Below are 19,760 nucleotides of genomic sequence, written 5' to 3'. Positions count from 1 at the left end.
CTGTTATAAGCGGACCTCCGTGAGACCAGTCGCAGTTCTAGGCGGCGGCGTGTAGAATCTCCTGGAAAACGATGAAGGGTGAGGGTCTCCGACAGTGAGTGACAATCGCTTTCAGATGGACAAAAAGTTCAGTCGGGAAGGGTAAATGACATGCAGGCAGACAGACAGGCAGCAGCAGCAGCCTAGACTTCGCGAGATCGGGTATATTTCACTGAATTGTTCCTGATTTGTCAGTCGGGAGTCCTGCATGCAACTAGATAGGCTCATAGTTGAATGTGCAACACATGGAATGTAAACCTACCCTACCGACGGCGTTTGAATTGCCATGTCAAAAGTATAGGAAACGCGCAGGATCATGTGTCGTGGAGGTGGTGATTGACTAAACTGCTCGCCCATGGTGTGGTAATAATGGGATACGCTGCTGGAGCGCAATTTGCGCAAATGCACAAAATTGGAGAAGAAAACATGTACAATATCGGTGTCTGCGGCATTCTGGTAGAACATGCACGGGCATTTAACATTGGTCCGTGAAATAATATGAGCTTATACCGGTATACACCTTTTATCATCTGTTCTCTGAGCGACAATAACTGTCATCTGAAAACCATATACAGTGCGCACTGTCTCCAGCACCAAACCCGGACGACGCACAGGTAAGGCATGACATTATATAGCCTACATGTATTTATATCTTAAACAAATTAACACGCCGGTGTGGTTTTATGTACTTTATTGTCATTATGATTATGAAAGAGTTTTTGAAAGAGTGCCCAGCTTGTTTGCGTCAGTTTGAAATGCGTCACCGCGGCGACCAGATGAAACATTTACAGTATGAAAGCTGCGCCATAGAAAAATCACATAATTATGCAAGAAAGACATGTTCCTCATTCATGAATCGTTAGCTGATGTTTTCGCATTGCAATATCCTAGTACACTTATAATTAAACAGCTGAAAAAGGACAGCTAGCCGAGCCCCCCCCCCCACACACACACACACACACACACACACGCATGACACACACTGAGGCGCTGAACGCCCACGCACTCTTGGTTTAGGCTACTGAATGATATGCAAGTCATAGGCATAACCCGCATGCTTGTTCTTTGCAAGACAATATTGGAACTATAGGGCAAAAAACATCTCCATAATTCTATTTGGATTATCATTGCGCAGTATTGTCAATTGACTGTCACTCTGAGGGAAGAGAATATAGCCCTGTAGGCTATATAGCAACCTGTGGCTGATGTTGAAATCCATTTTCTGAGCTGTGTGTTATGCACTCGCACTGTATATGTTCATGAAGAAAACGGCGGACACATTCCTTTATTTTGACCAAACACCTGTTGAAATGCTTCCATTTCAACACCATCATTGTGCACATAGTGTCAGTCATATATATTGTGGTTTAACAGGGATGGCATTTGTGTTTTAGAAATCAAGGTAACATAACATGTTCCTATTCAGTGGCAAATTGCAATAGACGCAACAACGTCACGATCACACAATGCAGAGCATCTTGTCCTTCACCTTTTGCTTTCATTTAATTCTCTCTCGCTCTCTCTCTCTCTCTCTCTCTCTTTTCTTTCTCCCTCTTATGTCTGGCAGTGGCACGCACACACAGCTTTAGCTTTGCATATAGTACTCCTACGTGGGAAATAGGCAATGCCCCCTGCCCCCGCTTCACTGCATTGATTCAGCAGAACGAACAGCACAATATTGATAACGTTCCTCCACTTTTTTTTATTTATTTAAATTAATGAATGCATTATAGACACAGACCTACAAAGAACCAACTGTGGTTATGTATAGTGGCACCATGCAGGCAGACCTGGGTGGACTGTTGGAACTGCAAACGTATAGGTCCCGATAAATGACCCTTGTGGTGTGGTGTGGAGTGATGGTACAAAAAAAAAAAAAAGCACAGCAGTGTCGACTACCTGAAATTCAAATTGGAGACACCCGGCCAGACATTCCTTATTTCTAAGAGAAATCAGGGACGCCCAAGACAAACATAAAACCTCACTGTATGTATATATATATATATATATATATATATATATATATATATGTGCAGGTTTTTGTATTTTATATATTTACAACCTATATTATCCAACCAACCAATTGTGTCAGTTCAGTAAGGGACCAGTTTCCAAAACGTAATAGAGACCGTCACCCTATACTCGCCTATACTCACCCTATATACACCCTATACTCGGTCGGAAAGGATGTGGTGACATCCTTTCCGACCTAATGGGTGCATATTGGACACAGACTCCCTGTCTTTCACGCCACACACACACACAGCCTCAGAGCTGCAGTGCTGCTATTCCAAAAGAGTTATAGCGGCCTCAACCCACACACGCAATCTGAGAAAAGAGACGGGGAAAGGCAGAGCCATTGCTTGATTTCCATGCTTCCGTCGTATACGACTGCGTCTCATGTGGGAAAATGGAAGATCTACAAGCTCACACAACCAACGTGCATGTCGCAGATGGCGTTGTAGATCGTCTATTTTCGGGACGAGGTATATTAAACCGTACGAGAGAGAGGAGTGAATAAGGGGAGTGAGGCAGAGACTACAGAGAGATGTTTGGAACAGCTAATGCAGACACATACATAACACCTACACTGCCTTTTAGGAGAGTACATTCTTTACCCCTTCTTCAACTATTTCACCTTTTTCCTCTTCTCTCAATGGTTGTCAGTGCTTTTCTGAAATGTGTGTTGTTTAAGCGTGTGTTTGTGGGTCTGTGTGCTTTGGCACTGCTGCCGTTGTGTTGTGTTGTGTTGTGTTGTGTGTGTGTGTGTGTGTGAGATGTGTGATGTGTTGTGTTGCATTGTGGGTAAGTGCTGGGAGAAATGTACTTGATTCTCTGCCACCCACACATTGCCCTCCCACTCACGGTCGTCTCCGCATCTATACCTCTGGCTCTTCTCGCTCACCACAATCTCTTAGCTCATTTAAATCCCTACCCTGCATTTATCCCCCCTCCCCTTCTTCTGGTCAGCTTTTCAGGAGCTTCTTGTTCTTGTAAAAGGTGTAAGAGCAAACTAACAATCAATTCCCACAGCATGCATGCACGCGCACGCACGCACGCGCACACACACGCACACACACGCACACACACGCACACACACACACACACACACACACACACACACACGCACACACGCAGAAATAAGAACACAACTGCGTTGTGCAAGGTGTGCAATGCATTATGCACTTAGACGTGGGTAGATATTCTAACGGAGTTTTGGGACTATAGTGAAAGAAAGGCGAGAGTGTGTTTCTCGAAGACCTATCTTCTCTAATTAAATCTGTCATTTTGTTGTGTTCCAGTAGGTGTGCTGCCACTCAAAGCAAACGGCATCCACTCCTGAACCACACACCACACCACCATAGGAAATGTGAAGACGACGACAACAAACTGGGGAATTGAGAGAGAGAGAGAGAGAGCGCTCGACAGGCAGCGGAAGATTGTTGAGTGTTCGGCGCAGGAGCCCAGAGCCGCCTGCTTTTGTACATTTTCCATTGTTCCGCTCCTCTGAACTCCTCTCAGAAGGTTAGAGGGATGCATGTCGACTGAAACAAGCGGCGCCATCAGCGCTTTCAGCTCCTCCGCTTCGTCCGCGTCCCCTCGCCCTCCTCCCCCCCCCCCCCCCCAGCCGTGCCTACACTACCCTGCAACAGATAGGGACGTTTTCGGTAATTACATGTAATTATAATTTGTGTGGGAGACAGACCTGCCTCTGTCTATTATTGCAGATAACCTCCAACACAATACCTTTTCTGCACATTTGCATATTTCTCAGCGAGACTAAGATATCCTTTGAACCTTCTGCCGCGCGTCAGGCACGGTGTACTTTTCACCTGCGCAGAGATGCATGCGTCACGCGTGGACGCGGAGTGCCCTTCAAGTCCTGGTTCTAATAAGACATGCAATACCCTTTCCTGTTTCCTGTCTCTCCTAAAGGCCAGGATTCATGTCATCATAGTCGTCCCTATTTCACAGTAGATGTCATAAAGACCCCCGTGTTAATTCTCAATCCTGTCGCAATGAAAACTGTAGGTGCCTGGGAAGCACCTTTTGTATTTGCGTAAATATTTGGATGCGTCTTTGTGAAGTGGTCATTATAAATGATGTTAAACTGATAACAGTTGACAACTCTCCTTCGGAACAACTTGTCGATGTTTACAAGGCACCTTTTGGTTCAACTCCATTCCTCTGCAGGCGACAAAATATGTATAATTGTACCATTTTGACACAGTGCCATTATAATCTCACTTTTTACAATGCATCAAAACACACAAATATAGTACTATATAGATTTTGATGTTTTTATTCCAGGAGAAATTTGCCCCTAATTTACCCCTAATTTCCAATATCCTGTGTCAAAGTTAAATACTAAAGTAAACAAAATTGTTTACTTTATTCAGAGATCTCGGGGACAGAGTAATGTTGTTCAAGTGCCACAGCCTATAAGGAGCTATATAGGGTTGTTCTATAACATTGATGATACTTACCTCTAGTATTTGTAGGCCTTTAGTGTTGGAAGCCCACACAAAAAAGCACAGCAGGAGTTCCTTTGGTGTGCAAAAAAATAAAGAACAATGGGGAAAAAGATTAAGTCAACAGCTAAACAAAAGTAAGAAGGTCTCTATGTCCAGTTTAGCATCGTAAGAAAGAAAGGCCTTTGGAGGGCAAACTAGGAAATTAGATCAATATAATATACCTCTGACCAATGGCTGACACTTCCATTATTGATTAACTTTTTTTTCTTTTTAACGGATTTTAGGGTTCTAAATAAAATACTTTTAAACATTTTTAAACAACTGCGATTAGACGGGTTGTATAGTATGATATTTAAAGTAAAACTAATTCCTAAATGAATTGTACATCCCAGCTGAATATTCCACGTGCTATTGTAGTAGTGGCTTAAGCGGCGAAAGCGGATATACAGCGTTGCAGCTGCGTTGACTCAACGACAGAAAATAGAGCTTTTTAGTCATGTAAAAATGACACCCACCACCAATCTCCGAATCCTTGCTGCTGTTTCCATACTCGCCCTGCTCACTGCCCACCTCACCGCCGCCACAGAGACCCCTCTGCTCGCCCGGCCCCCTCCCGAGGACTCGCATCTCCCAGGGAGGCCGACAATCGGCCAGTCTGCCCCCCCGGCTAGACCACCTCTCCGGGCCCTGCAGGCTGGCACGAGGCTGGCCGCACTCGGGGGCAAGCTCAAATCCCCCGAGAAACGTCCCCAGAATGTAGCTGAGGAGGAGGAGGAGGCCCCAGAGACGCCACCCGGGCCCCTGCCCCAGGTCGCCACGTTCCCTGAGAACGTGGCGACCGCGGACGGCGCTCTGGCCCATGAGGCGCTGACGGCGGCGGATGTGTGCCAGGGCCACTACGACGCCGCGGGCCAGTTCGACAGCGCCTTCAACTGCTCCAATAAGGACACCTTCGTCTACTGCTGCGGCACCTGCCACTACCGCTTCTGCTGCCCCGACCGCGCCCGGCGCCTGGAGCAGGGCAGCTGCGAGAACTACCGCTCCGCCAGTTGTGACACGACGTCGCCGCCGCCGCCGCCGTCGCCTGGCATGAGGCCGGCTGCGCTTAGGGGCAAGCCCAAATCCCCACAGAAACGTCCCGAGAAGCTTGCAGAGGAGGAGGAGGAGGAGGCGGCGGGGGGGGTCGCGGGGGGGGTGACCCCGGAGACGCCGCCCAGGCCCCTGCCCCAGGTCCTGTTCCCTACGAACGCGACGGCGGCGGGAGACGACGCGCTGGGCATCAAGCTGCCGGCCCAAGTGGCCCCGCCGCCGCTGACGCGCATGGTGGAGCGGGCGACGGTGGACGTGTGCCAGGGCTACTACGACGTCATGGGCCAGTTCGACAGCGCCTTCAACTGCTCCAAGGACACCTTCGTCTACTGCTGCGGCACCTGCCACTACCGCTTCTGCTGCCCCGACCGCACGCGGCGCCTGGAGCAGGGCAGCTGCAAGAACTACCACTCGCCCGAGTGGGCCAAGCCGCCGCCGCCCGACGCGCTGTCGCCGGAGGAGCAGGGGCCCGACCCGGACATGGACCCCTTCAAGCAGCAGAGCCACCACACGGGCTTCATCATCGGCGGCGTGGTGGTGTTCATGGTGGTGGTCGCCGTGGCCATCAAGGTGATATTCAACAAGGTGCAGCAGGAGGCGAACCACAGAGACCTCAACATGCCCAGGTGGGTGGGTGATTGACTGATTGATTGACTGATTGATTGATTGATTGATTGATTGATTGATTGAATACTTCATTAGACTGAAATGCAAACGGCACGAGGCACAGTCACAGATTAGGCTTAAAAGGATAACATTAAAACAAGTCCCGTGGACTTGTTTCCATTGTGGTTCTATATGAATGTATATAGCAAACATATAGACTTGGCTTCCACATGACGTCATGTCTGAAAGCCAGATGCTGGAGGGGGGGGGCTATAGCGCCCCTCAAAAACACCTAAATACATTATCGTCAACAAATATGAAACGCTACAATATATGTACAGAATAGGAAAGGGGGGAGAGGGGGGGGGGGGGGGGGTTGAAGGCAGCGTTGTCGTCTTTCTTTGGCATCCTGAAAGATGGACTGTCAGGGCCTGTTTGGAAAGGAATCCGGTGAGGGAATCTAATGACTCATAATAGGGGATTCACACTTGAGTGTTTGATTCAAACCGTTCCCGGATACAGTTGCCTGGTTCCCCCGCTGGCCATGATTCACATTGGGCTTTGATTCTTTCTTCTTTGCACCCGAGTACAATTCATTCAATTATATCCAATGCTTTTCAACATTGCATCAATACCATATCCACAGTATGATGAATCCCCTAATAGTTCATGTCAGAACTTTGTCTTTAAAGTGGGGGCCATCATGGTCCCCAGATGGGACTGCCGGCTGCCACAGCAGAGCAGCCAATTGGGAAGGAGAGAGGAGGAACTTTGAAAGAATACCTTTTGAAAATGGCTAAAATGGTGAGGAGTAGATTGGCTGATTGTCTGTCTTGTCTTTTGTCTTTTTCAAAGCCATTTTGCAATGGGGGGGGGGCTGCAGACAGAGGCTGTGGCTTATTTGGGGGGTCAGTTATGTAGCTGTGTTGTGTGTGTGTGTGTGTATAGTATGATACCCTATATACTGTATATTAACATTTTGAAATGTGTAATAATTGTCATTGAGAATAAGTTCTGGCCGGTGCATATTGATATTATATTATTGTATTAGAGGTTAGATAGATGGATGGATAGATTTTCTTTCGGTCCATAAAAGGAGTACATACAGACATACAGTACATACATTAATATCCACTAGTGGCACCGAAAAGGTGAAGGCATAGAAGCCGAGGCTTATTGCGCCTATATACCCTTATTTGAACATAACTCAAATGACACTAAGCAGAGTGTAATGGAGGGAGGGAGGGATGTCAGACATAGATTACATAAAATAAAAAACTATAAGGTTCTGGCCATTGATTCTGAGAAATCTAAGCCGGGCTTAGATTTGGCCTGCAGCCCAGGTATATGTATACTGTATAGTCTGATGATTCACTCTAGGAGCTGCGTGCATATGCTTGTGACGCCATGTGCACTTTTATCAGTTTTTCTAGGCTCAAGGATATCGAAGTACAACTCGTCTGCTTTTTCTAGAACAAGGTGTTTTCTTGAACGCTTATTCATATCCCATCCTGTGTAGTGACTCATATCTTCCGGCCCACCTCCGCAAATGGCATGCGGTGCCACTGATACAGTGTATTCTCTGTCGTGTGTGCTTAAGTAGTGTCACTGTTGTTTGACAGTGACACTGCTGACCATGCTGCCATTGTGATCTCACTGAGCACACATTCGCTCGCGGAGGGGCCAATTAAATCGACTGAATGGACCACCCGGTCACAGGCCGACACCTCACTAGAGAATAGCTCTTCTTCCGATCACGATCACGAGGTCAACTTAATTCAAAACACATAATGCATTTCAAAAGGTTCTCCCTTCTCCATGTAGAAGGGGATATAATAATATTATATTTGCGCGAAAAAATATATTTAGAGACGTCAACTTAAAATTTCCCAGGTGCTTCAATAATGTTGTGTTGACATCCAGGTGGCAAAAAAAAGGTATAAGTGTACTCGCCCACCACTGCAAAGGGTGGAAAGCAGACAGGGGAGACTCCTACCGGTTGGCTGGCGATCAGCTCAGTGGCCTTGTGGTAATAGAGAGAGGTTCAAACTCCGGCCGAGCCATGCCAAAGACTCTTGGCATGTACTGTGTTTGAAGAGAAGGCTCCATTTTAATGTGTCGAGCTGTGAATTGAATTCTCATAAACACACACTAAGCTATAATTACGCCACAGTGAGTGGACACTTGGGTACCATTTTTTTAAAATGTAAAAATGGTACCCAATGCACTCGGCATCAAGTGTTGGATTTGGGGTAAGTCCCCCGGGGTGTATACTTGTACATCAAGTCCATCATCAAGTCCCGTTATGGAAACGGGAGATATATGGGTCACATCATGGCTCCGGAACCGTTGGTTTCCAAGGTTACCGTACTTACTGTATCGGACCGAGCCCAAGGCCAACAGAGGCTGTCGCAATGACACAAGAATGATGATTATTATAAATGTAATGATAATCACATGATCGTCCACATTACTGAATGATAATGTTTCGCCCATGTTGAACACGAGTCATGTCAAAGTTAAAGGTTCAAGTCCTACTATTTGTCACATACTGTGCAAGCCGTACAATGGGGAATCATTTGTAGTCGATCTAACCCCCCAATCCAACCCTTGGACGCTGAGGGCCAATTAAGCAGGGAGGCACTCCCCCGACCTCCCAGTTTCAGGGCAGACGCTACTAGTACACAAGGCCAATACATTCAGATGGATTTTGACTGGCTGTCACTGTCAATGTAGTGCATCATTCATCAAATTGTTCCAACAGTGTTGTTCACCTCTATCGTTCTCCTTATAGTGTTAAGATATGTTTATAGTTTTTTATAGGTATATTGAATACTTTATTAACAGTCTGCATTCAAAAAAAAAAGCACAGGTTCAATACGGTACAGTTGAATACGAGGTCTGCTAAGAGGCTTTAAGCCCAAGAAAGACTATTGGTTTGTTTCCATTCATCATAATCAAATCGTCGAAGCAGCCCTAGTTTCCACAGCAAGGCTGCTGAATAGGCACTGAGCCTATAGTGGCCAGTCTTATGTGCTCATCACATGGTTTACTTGTGCATTTGACTGTAGGTACTGTAGATTCCCATTCACATACATTTTATGCATAGTTAATAACTGCTGCTATTTAATGTCATTTGTTTGATTGATTGATTGATTGAATACTTTATTTGCAGAAATATAATCAGTACAGGGTACAGTCAAACAGAAATGTAATCAGTACAGGCAGGGTACAGTCAAACACACGTCCAAAGGGACCGCCGGAAAAAAGGTCCTTGCAGTCTTGTTTCCATTCAGGTCCTGGGTATTCAATTCATAATCATGATATTTGCTCAACAGACTGAGGTATAATGTCTTTATATTATAATGTTGTTTGTGTATTTATTTTTTGAAATTTGTTTATTTAAAACGTAACTCCGCAATTCCTAGGGAGCGAAAAACAAAACGATTTCACCCATTGAACTTGATGTGGGTGACAAATTGGCACTGAATAGGGAGACGTGAATGTGTTTGTGTTGTTCAGTATAGTTTTTCCTCATCATTCTCTCCCTCATATAGAGCTGTTAATTAGGTTTGAAGGACTCAAGGTATTTGGGCCACATTGTCCAGTCTGAGCTTAAAATAATACTATTAGTCATCAAGTATAGAACACCATTTATTTTAATAGTTGGATGATGTTATGGCTTATATGGCTGTGCAGTGCATACTGTATTACACTACTCTTGTCACAATGAAAGTGTAAATTGGTTTTAGGGCTTTGATTAGGAGGGATGCCAGCTATTTGGCCCCCGATACCAATTTTGGAGAGTTCTATTCGATTAAAGGACCACTTCACCACTTTTCAACCTATCTTCATATAATAGGTCCTCACTAATAATCATGAAAAAAACGGCGCAATTTTTTTCTACTCTGTCTGTGTCTCGTAGGAGGGCTGTGGGCAGTTCAGAAACCGTCTTCCAGTGACATCATCGATGGGGAATACAAGCTAATAGAAACTGCAGGCTTTCTAGTCCTGAAAAGTTGCAATGCGAAAATGGAAGCCATCGTTCTCACGATAATGAAAATCTAAACATTGTTGTAAAAAGATCTTGTTTAAAAAAGAATCTGCCTAATGATGATGTCACTGGAAGACGGTTTCTAAACTGCCCACAGCCCTCCTATAAGACACAGACTGAGTAGAAATAAATCGTGCCATTTTATCATGATTATTAGTGAGGACCTATTATGAAGATAGGTTGAAAAGTGGTGAAGTGGTCCTTTAAGGTTTCTGGGAACATTTAACGTATACGCGAACAAATACATACTTTTTTTGAAAGATTTCATAGATACTTTGCGCTGCGTTGTGAGCTTGTAGATCTAGTGCCATTTGCACTAGTTTGGGTTGCGGTCAAACGGGGTTTGAGCTAAAATGTTTGGGAAACTACTGATCTAAGGAATGTCAAACTGGGCATCCTTGAAATTAAAAAGGTTCAGAATCGCTAAACTAAAACGGATAAGGAAGAATTTGCAGTGATTCCCCCCAGGGGAAATTCCTTCTCTCCTCACGTAGTCTAGCACTTCTGCAAATTAGTAATAAACCTATTTTCATAAAAATGTACAACAATTATTTTAATTGACCTGCTTTATTACTTCATTACTAAAATCACGATGCCTTGATGTGTTTTTCTCCAGAAAGTCAGCCCTAGCTTGTGGATATTTACTCTACCTCTGAGACTCTGCCTACCTTTTCTTAGTCAGCGTCATCTGGAAGAAAATAATTGGCATTAAACATCAAAGCTAACGCCTTTAAAGTTATAGCATTATTTGTTCATTATTTGAACAATAATCTAAAAAAGTGGTAAAATGCCCTGTGTTGCTAATATGAATTCAAGACCAAGGTCCAAATGAATAATGATGTTATTAATATTGTATAACAATATCATCCTAATGCCGTAAAGTGCTACAATAACAGACAGCTAAATGAATTAATGTGTCCACTCTGAATAACAGAGGACAAGTAAAAGTCTGGTAACACGAAAAAGAAGATGACTACTCATGTCTCCAAAATGTATACAAATCTATTGAAAATAGCAGATCTACCTTTTTTTATAATTACACTAAAATAGGTGCCAGCTTTCACATCATGAATCGCCTTCAGATTCATCTTCAACTTTACACGTCACAAGTTTACAGGAGTAAAGGACTGGGTGGCGTATTTCTTTTGTACAAGCTCCCAACATTTTGCAGGTTCAAGAAAAGAGTCCCAAGGGTAGAGAAAAAGCAGACGTCAAATATACTGTACAATGTCAAATAATGCATAAGCTGGCATGTTCAAAATAGAAAAATGATAAAATGGAACAGAATATTAGCCTTCACGCCACAGAACATGATTTCTTGTGCAAATATGAATAGCATCTGATATACAAGTATTTTCGTTGAAGTTCTTTTTGAACATAAGACAGGACAGACAACAGATACACGACAGATAAACCAACAACAACAACACCAGTACTCAACATTCATGCAAGAAATATAAAAGTCTGAAATACAGATATACAATGTTTAATCCGCTTACTGTTGTCTTGTGTGTGTGTGTGTGTGTGTGTGTGTGTGTGTGTGTGTGTGTGGTGTCATGTGTGTGTGTGTGTATGTGGTCAGAGCCCTGGTGGACATGCTGCGTCATCAGTCCAGTCCGGTCCAGCAAGACGAGCGGAACAACAGCGTGGCGCTGACCGTCGGAGACGGACACGGGACGCTCGGCAGACCTCGCTCGGCAGGCAAGGACAACAACAGACGTAAGGGTCTTTATAGGGCTTATATATACAGAGCTGCACTGACCATTTAAAAACCCTTTAGACCAGGGGTGGGCAACTGGCGGCCCCGGGGGGGGGGGGCACATGCGGCCCCCACGTTCACTTAATGTGGCCCTCAGGTTAATGTCAGAATACTGCTATAATATTGGTTTCAGCTGTTACTATTCCACAACATGCAAACATGACTCGCTTTTATTACTCCGGTCTAAATTAGTAGCTCATTGCTTCAACACAAGTATAATGAAAGGCATTTGAAATAGCAAAAATGCAAGGTTTAAATTAGAAAAAATGCAAGGTTTAAATTAGCAAAAAATAGCCGATCTACAAGCTCAAAACGTGTCGCGGCGCGGCGCGTTTTGAGCTTGTAGATCAGATATTTTTGCTACGACAGTAATATATGGCCCTATAGGGAGTGAGTGTGGAAATATAGTGGCCCTCTCCATCGTCAAAGTTGCCCACCCCTGCTTTAGACTTAAGCACCATTCACACTGAGCCCTATAAGAATAACTATTAGCTATATTGTTCATCATTGTATGTCTGTCATATAGTTTGTGCGAACTCTAGCCATCCACTGGACTTTTATAGTTATCGTTATATAGTGGTCGGTGTGAACTGCCAGTATGGGAAGTATAGGATTTGGGATGACTTTGCTCTCCATGGTTGGCTTCGGGTGGGAACCCCTTTTGGTGTTAGCATTATGTTATGCTTTAGCTATTGAAAAATAGCAGATCTACAAGCTCATAGCGCGCCACCGAGTGGCGCGCTACGAGCTTGTAGGTCTGCTATTTTTGTTTTAATCGAAGAACGACTGACATAGAAACATACCTTTTTCAGAAAACTGTCATTTTCAAACAGACCTTTTTAGAATCTGATCTCAGGTCAGAATGGGTTAAGGACTGTGGGGCGCTACTCCTCGCAGTCCTGGTTTTAGTTCAGAGTGTACGTACTTCTCCTAGATGGGTTGCCTTCCATGGTTATGAGCCCATGCTATTTAGCTGGGACAGTTATATCACGATACTGAGTTACTGTGTGTGGCCACCAGGAGGCACTGCAGAAGACTTGGTGGTGGAGCAGCTTTGTACCAGCAGTCAGACTCTAGTTTTAAGGTGCTAAGCAACTCTACCTTTATGTGACAATGAGTTGAGGCCATCATACTCATACTGGTGGTGATGTCCTTAAGCATTTATCCCGCCTCCCTCTGGTTAAGATGCGCAACCCCCACCATGCCTGCAAAACGTGATGTAATGTTGTAGTTTTCTAACTTTTAGAAAACTACTACAACTCTACCACAGATCTACCGCACACTCCACACAGTCCCCTGGGGGACACCAATCAACGAAATGTAAGGGGTTTAAGTGGTTAAAATAGGATAAGACACATCACTGTTTAGCTAACTGGACAAACGAGCTGTCCGCGACAGTTGGCCTACAGCAAACAAGAGAACACAGACCATGCTTCATGGTAATTATAAGCACAATGTTTGATCTGTGTGACCTGGAATATTAATTATTGCATTTAGATGGAGGGAAAGTTGGAGATGCTCCAATAAAGGTTAAAATGAAAATTATGTTAAGTAAACATGACACTGGCTGGCTAACGTCTGTTGTGTGAGCATTAGTCTCACGTAGCCAGACTACCAGGGCCCAGGAAATTATTCTCCGTTCATTTTCCTCATTTGAAAAAGTATTTATTTAAAGACCTTTTAAGCCTCGTACGAAGCCAACTCTTGTCGAGACAAATCATGACAACAAACACATTTTTTCGGGCCGAACAAATAATTAGAAAACGGCAGGTTACAACACTTTTGTTTTGTTGTTTTTCTTCTTTGTAATTATATTTGTTTGGTCCAAAATATTGTGTTTGTTGTCATGATTTGTCACAACTCGAGTTGGGTTTGTATCGCTTATAAGGTCTTTAAATAAATACGTTTTGAAATGTCTATGGGAAGAATGCATTGGGAATTATTTCCTGGGCCTGGCGTCGTCATGAAAGGGGTCGGGACTGCGACGCTCTATATAGAGTCTGGAACTACACCTCCCCGGAATCCGATATAAATATAAATATCTTTTATATTTCCATTTCTGCTAAGCATCAAGCCATATATGCTTAGAGGATTTCTATTTATATTAGGATAAATCTGCGCGACTGTAAAGACGAAACGGAAGTGGGGAGGTTATGGCTACACTTCCGCTTTTATCACTTACTCACGATAAGAGCTTCCGTTGCTCCAGACTGTGTGACGGAAGCATTCGAAAATTTGCGAGAGGCAACAAGTCTGGGCAACGCGAGGCTATTATGTGAGCATGAACCGCTGATCCACTTTCTCACTGCCATATGTTGTTTTGACCTGCAGTGATGGGAGGGAATCTGCAGCACAATTTCATCCACTCCGGCTCCAGCCCCAAGCACACGGCCACTATCGGTAAGTCAGCTGGTGGCATTCATTCATTCATTCACAACGTTGCCATCGCTGTTGCTTCGTTCACCTCATTTAGTTTAGTTTCATTGCTTATTCATCTTAACCCATTTAGGCCTGAAAAGAATGTCTTCTAAATCCTGACAGTTTTCTGAAACTTCTAGGCCTATATATCACTCAATATTTCATGTCGAGGACCCCAAAAATGAAACTGTAATTGGCCTCCGACCCCCCCAAATATGTTGAAGCAACGATTTGAGTTAAAAACGTTTGTTCTGAAAAAATATGTTCCAAATTTGAGGCACATTTTCACCGTTTTTTTTTCAAAAATAGCAGACCTACAAGCTCGTAGCGCGCCACTCGGTGGCGCGCTATGAGCTTGTAGATCTGCTATTTTTCAATAGCTAAATTATAACATAATGTTTAAAACACCAAAAGGGGATCCCGCCCGAAATGGGTTAACAAGGACTCTGATTATACTGCTACTGCTACTCTAAAAAAACAAACAAGTACAAGTAATGTACTGCGTATCGTCACATCGGAATACAGCTGGTCTGCATAACAAGTGCGCATACAAAGGAGGCAATCTCGCTGAATATAATTTGGCTTCCTCATTTGGCAAAATTATACCGTACTCCTGTTTGCTTGTATGTGATGGAAGACATGAATAAGAGCATCATCAGAAATGTGTCTCATTGTGAAGTTGATCACACGGGGTGCTGTTCAACTGGGGGGGGGGGGGGGGAAACAAGCATTATAATCTTAACCATTATTGTTTGATGTGCATAAAACCTTTCTTCCCAGATAGTCAGAATTTACCGGTATACCTTCATTATTCATATTAAATGATTGACCCATTCTCAATTAAAGGACCACTTCACCACTTTTCAACCTATCTTCATATAATAGGTCCTCACTAATAATCATGATAAAATGGCACAAATGTTTTCTACTCAGTCTGTGTCTCATAGGAGGGCTGTGGGCAGTTTAGAAACCGTCTTCCAGTGACATCATCATTAGGCAGATTTTTTTTTTAAACAAGATTTTTTTACAAAAATGTTTATATTGTCATTATCGCGAGAACGATGGCTTCCATTTTCGCATTGCGACTTTTCAGGAGTAGAAAGCCTGCGGTTTTCTATTAGCTTGTATTCCCCATCGATGATGTCACTGGAAGACGGTTTCTGAACTGCCCACAGCCCTCCTATGAGACACAGACCGAGTAGAAGATAATTGGGCCATTAAGTGGTCCTTTAAGTTTTATTATAAAATTATTGTATTGTATTGTATTGTATACTATGCTTGTATTGTTCTAAACTGGACCGGTGCCCGGCTGTAGAGCACCGAGTCGGGAACGATGGAAGTTGGAATTCCATGCCCCACTCGGCTTGCGTTGTACCCGTGTCAGAGAACCCGTTGCACGGTCGACCCATCTGTCTGTGTCCCTTTTATTATTTAAAACACCAAAAGTGGTTAAGTGGTAAAAGGAGTGTGTCAAATGTAATGTTTTGGTGTGTGCGTGCGTGTGCGTGTGCGCAGAACGTACCCCTCGGATGAACAACGCCCAGATGGTGGGTGGAGGAGGAGGAGGAGGAACCCTGCTCTCCAGCAAGCACAACAACACCAAATCCCAGCCTGCATTTCACCACTCTCTGCACAACCTGGCCCAGCTGCCTCCTTCCTATGACAGCGTCATCAAGCCGGAGCTCAACAGATACTCCTCGCTCAAGCGACTGGGTAAGAAACAATACTTGCGTGTGTATATATATATATATATATATATATATATATATATATATATTCAAGGTGACGAGTCCTTTTTTTCCCACCTACATAATGCATTTTGTCTTGGCTTTTAGAAGGCCTTGGTGCTTGACGTATACTGTGTAAACATTATCTACTATTTTTGATCTATACCATTTTTTTAAATAAATAAATTTAAAGAATTTTATAGAAACAAAAATAGTAGATACATATAGAAACATTGGTATGATGTTTTGTTCTCTCGTTTTGTGTTTTGTTGTTTTGTTGTTTTTGTTCTTTTTTGTCTTGTTCCTGTTAACTGTTTTTTTCTTGTTTTTTTCCCCTTCTGTTGTTTGCTTAGTCATAGTCTTTGGACTGAAACTTAATTTAGTTTTAGTCACATTTTATTCACCTGGAATGTCGTAGTGTTAGTCTAGTTTTAGTCGACTAAATGTCATAAGATTTTAGTCGACTAAATCTACAGTTGAGTCGACTAAAATGTATTTTGGCGGGTCTTGATGCCGTCGTAATGAGTGTTTTTACACTTGCTGAAAATAGCTGATCTACAAGCTCACAACGCGTCGCGTTGCGACGCGTTGTGAGCTTGTAGATCAGCTATTTTCAGCATGCAACCAAGTGTAAAATGACTTATACTGGATCTCTTGTCCACTAGTCCCTTCCTAACATTTTAGTCTAGTTTTTATTTGTCGACGAAATTGTCAGTATATTTTGTCTTCGTTTTAGTCATCGTAGCTTAGTTTTAATTTAGTTTCCATTTGTTTTTCAGTCAGTGAAAATAGGTAGTCGACGAACATTTTTCGTCTTAGTTTCAGTCGACGAAAACAACACTGGCTGAAGGAAATGTCAATCTCGGACAAATCTTGGTCGAATAAGATTTTTTTTTTTAAACCAACGTTTTCTTTGCCCTTTTTGCAGAGAAGGGCCTCGACGAGTACTCGTCCGGTTACTGCACCGCGAAGCGCCGGCCCCACACGGCCCAGCCCGCCCTGCAGTCCTCCCAGCACCACCTCCACTGGGCCGGCGGCGGCGGCGGCGGGGGGGACTACAACACCCTCGGCGGCGGGGGGCGAGGGACCCTGCCCCGGCACGCCGTCCGCCCCTGGGTACCCCCAGCCTCCTCCATCATCATACCCATCTCGCCCACGCCCAACCCGTACCCACTGGAGCCCCCGGAGACGACGACGACGACGCGGGAATACAACCCCAACTACGACACCCTGTCCAAGCGGAAGGTGAAGTCGTCCCAGCAGCAGGACCAGATGCTGCAGATGAACATGGGCGACGTTCCCGGGAACACCGGCACCCTCTCACGGCTCTCCAAGAACCAGCAGCACCAGTACTACAAAGCCATGCAACAGGCCGCGGCCACGGCCTCCAACAAGAACTCCAACACGCAGACGCTCACGCGCAAAGCCCAGCAGGAGTCGAGGCTGATCATGTCCCCCGACCACCTGGAGGAGAGGATGCTGACGGAGAGGATGACCGGCATGAACCACCCCATGGTCGACCCGTACGCCATCATTCCTCCCGGCGGAGGACGGGACGGCGGCGGCGGCGGCGGCGGCGGCGGGATGGTGCCCACCCTGCCGCGCCAGAAGGCCCAGTCGCAGCAGAACGTCTGCAGCGCCACGCCCGCGCTCGACCGCCACCACATGATCAAGATGAACTCTCACCCCACGTCCGGCCGGGAGCAGGAGCGCGAGCGCGCGGCCATGACGGGGCACATGGGCGGCGGGCACATGGGCGGCGGTGGTGGCATGGGCGGTGGCATGGGTGGTGGCATGGGTGGTGGTCGGGATGGTATGGGTAGTGGTGGTGGCGGTCGAGATGGTATGGGTGGTAGTGGTGGCGGTCGAGATGGTATGGGTGGTAGTGGTGGCGGTCGAGATGGCATGGGTAGTGGTGGTCGAGATGGTATGGGTGGTAGTGGTGGCGGTCGAGATGGTATGGGTGGTGGTCGAGATGGTATGGGTGGTAGTGGTGGCGGTCGAGATGGCATGGGTGGTAGTGGTGGTGGTCGAGATGGCATGGGTAGTGGCGGTGGTCGAGATGGTATGGGTGGTAGTGGTGGTGGTCGAGATGGCATGGGTAGTGGCGGTGGTCGAGATGGTATGGGTGGTAGTGGTGGCGGTCGAGATGGTATGGGTAGTGGTGGCGGTGGTCGAGATGGCATGGGTAGTGGTGGTGGTCGAGATGGCATGGGTAGTGGTGGCGGTCGAGATGGTATGGGTGGTAGTGGTGGCGGTCGAGATGGCATGGGTAGTGGTGGTGGTGGTCGAGATGGTATGGGTAGTGGTGGTGGTGGTCGAGATGGTATGGGTGGTAGTGGTGGTGGTCGAGATGGCATGGGCTGGGGGCCGGGGGAGATGCCGGGGGGCCTCCAGGGAGGCCCCGGGGTGGTCATGGGAACCGGGACGATAGGGGGCCACAGCGCCAGGAGGATGGCGTTTGCGACCAAGAGGCAGAACACTATCGAACAGTTGCATTTCATCCCCGGAGGAGGGGGCAGTGGAGGAGGAGGAGGAGGAGGAGGGTCGACGGGGAGCGGTGGTGGTAGCGGCAGTCAGGGTATCAGGACGGGGAGTAAGAACGAGGTGACGGTGTGAGGGTTTTTTTTTTTTTTTGCGCCTCGTAGAGAATTTGCCCCTTATTGTTAACCCATTTTGACCTGAGATTTTTCAAAAAATAGCAGACCTACGAGCTCGTAGCGCGCCACTCTGTGGCACGCTATGAGCTTGTAGGTCTGCTGTTTTTCAATAGCTAAAGCATAGCATAATGCTAACACCAAAATGGGTTAACCATTTTAGGAACAAGGCCACCCCTTCAAGATTTACTATGACGTGATATTACAATCGCACCCTAAAGTGAGATAGTTAAGTGGGGCGACTTCAGTTTCAGTGTGTCAAACTATTTTCTGGTAATTTAACTAAGATTATATTCATGAGCTTAAAACATCAAGGCAGGGACCATTATGTTCCATTTTTTGTATAGTACGTGATTGCCTACATTAGCCATATTTCGTAAAAACAGAATATGCGGATATCGCCATACAACTTGTGAAATAAGACCATCAGAGGTGTTGCTTGTGACTATATATGGTCTTTTTTATATGTATTTAAAAAAAAAAAAGAACTCAGGAGCCATATTAGACAGGGAGAACCAGAAGATATCAGAAAAGGTGAGGGACAACAGGGCGGGACAACAGTCTGTGATGAGGATCGTATGTGGGACATTATCAAAGCATTTCATTAAAAGCCTGCTTAAAGTACTGCATTTATGTACTCGCTTAAAAACCTCACTTGGTCAACCAGTTCCCAAAGCCTGGAACAATGGATACCCTATGGAGACACGGGGGGGGAAATGACACAACTGGTTGTATCGAGGGGGTCGGTCCGCCAGATGTACTCTGCAGGACTATATAAAAGAGCCCGCCTCACCCTGGCACGGGAAGATATAGAACTGCTGATTGTTGCTTCCCGTTGCCAACAAGTTGTCAAGGCGGTGGGGTACTTGTATATACCGCTCCGATCTCATTCCCTGGGACACGGCAGTCTGATATAAGCCCCACAGAGTCCTGTCC

General features: G+C 45.4%; 1 protein-coding gene across 1 annotated transcript; it reads left to right on the top strand.

Annotated features, from left to right (window-relative positions):
- Window positions 1-5,018: 5,018 nt before the first annotated feature.
- shisa7a (shisa family member 7a) lies at window positions 5,019-18,786 on the top strand (the record flags this gene model as incomplete). Its single annotated transcript, XM_080768346.1, has 6 exons — window positions 5,019-6,229; window positions 11,846-11,982; window positions 14,354-14,422; window positions 15,956-16,153; window positions 17,096-17,944; window positions 18,569-18,786. The coding sequence occupies 6 exons, from the start codon at window positions 5,019-5,021 to the stop codon at window positions 18,784-18,786; spliced, it is 2,682 nt and encodes an 893-aa protein (XP_080624472.1).
- Between the last annotated feature and the right edge of the window lie 974 nt (window positions 18,787-19,760).

The sequence above is a fragment of the Protomyctophum bolini genome (genome assembly GCF_963924005.1).
Source record: "Protomyctophum bolini genome assembly, chromosome: 7".
NCBI lineage: Eukaryota > Metazoa > Chordata > Actinopteri > Myctophiformes > Myctophidae > Protomyctophum > Protomyctophum bolini.
The sequence above is the reverse complement of the archived record's forward strand: the minus strand, read 5'-3'. Positions and strand labels throughout refer to the sequence as shown.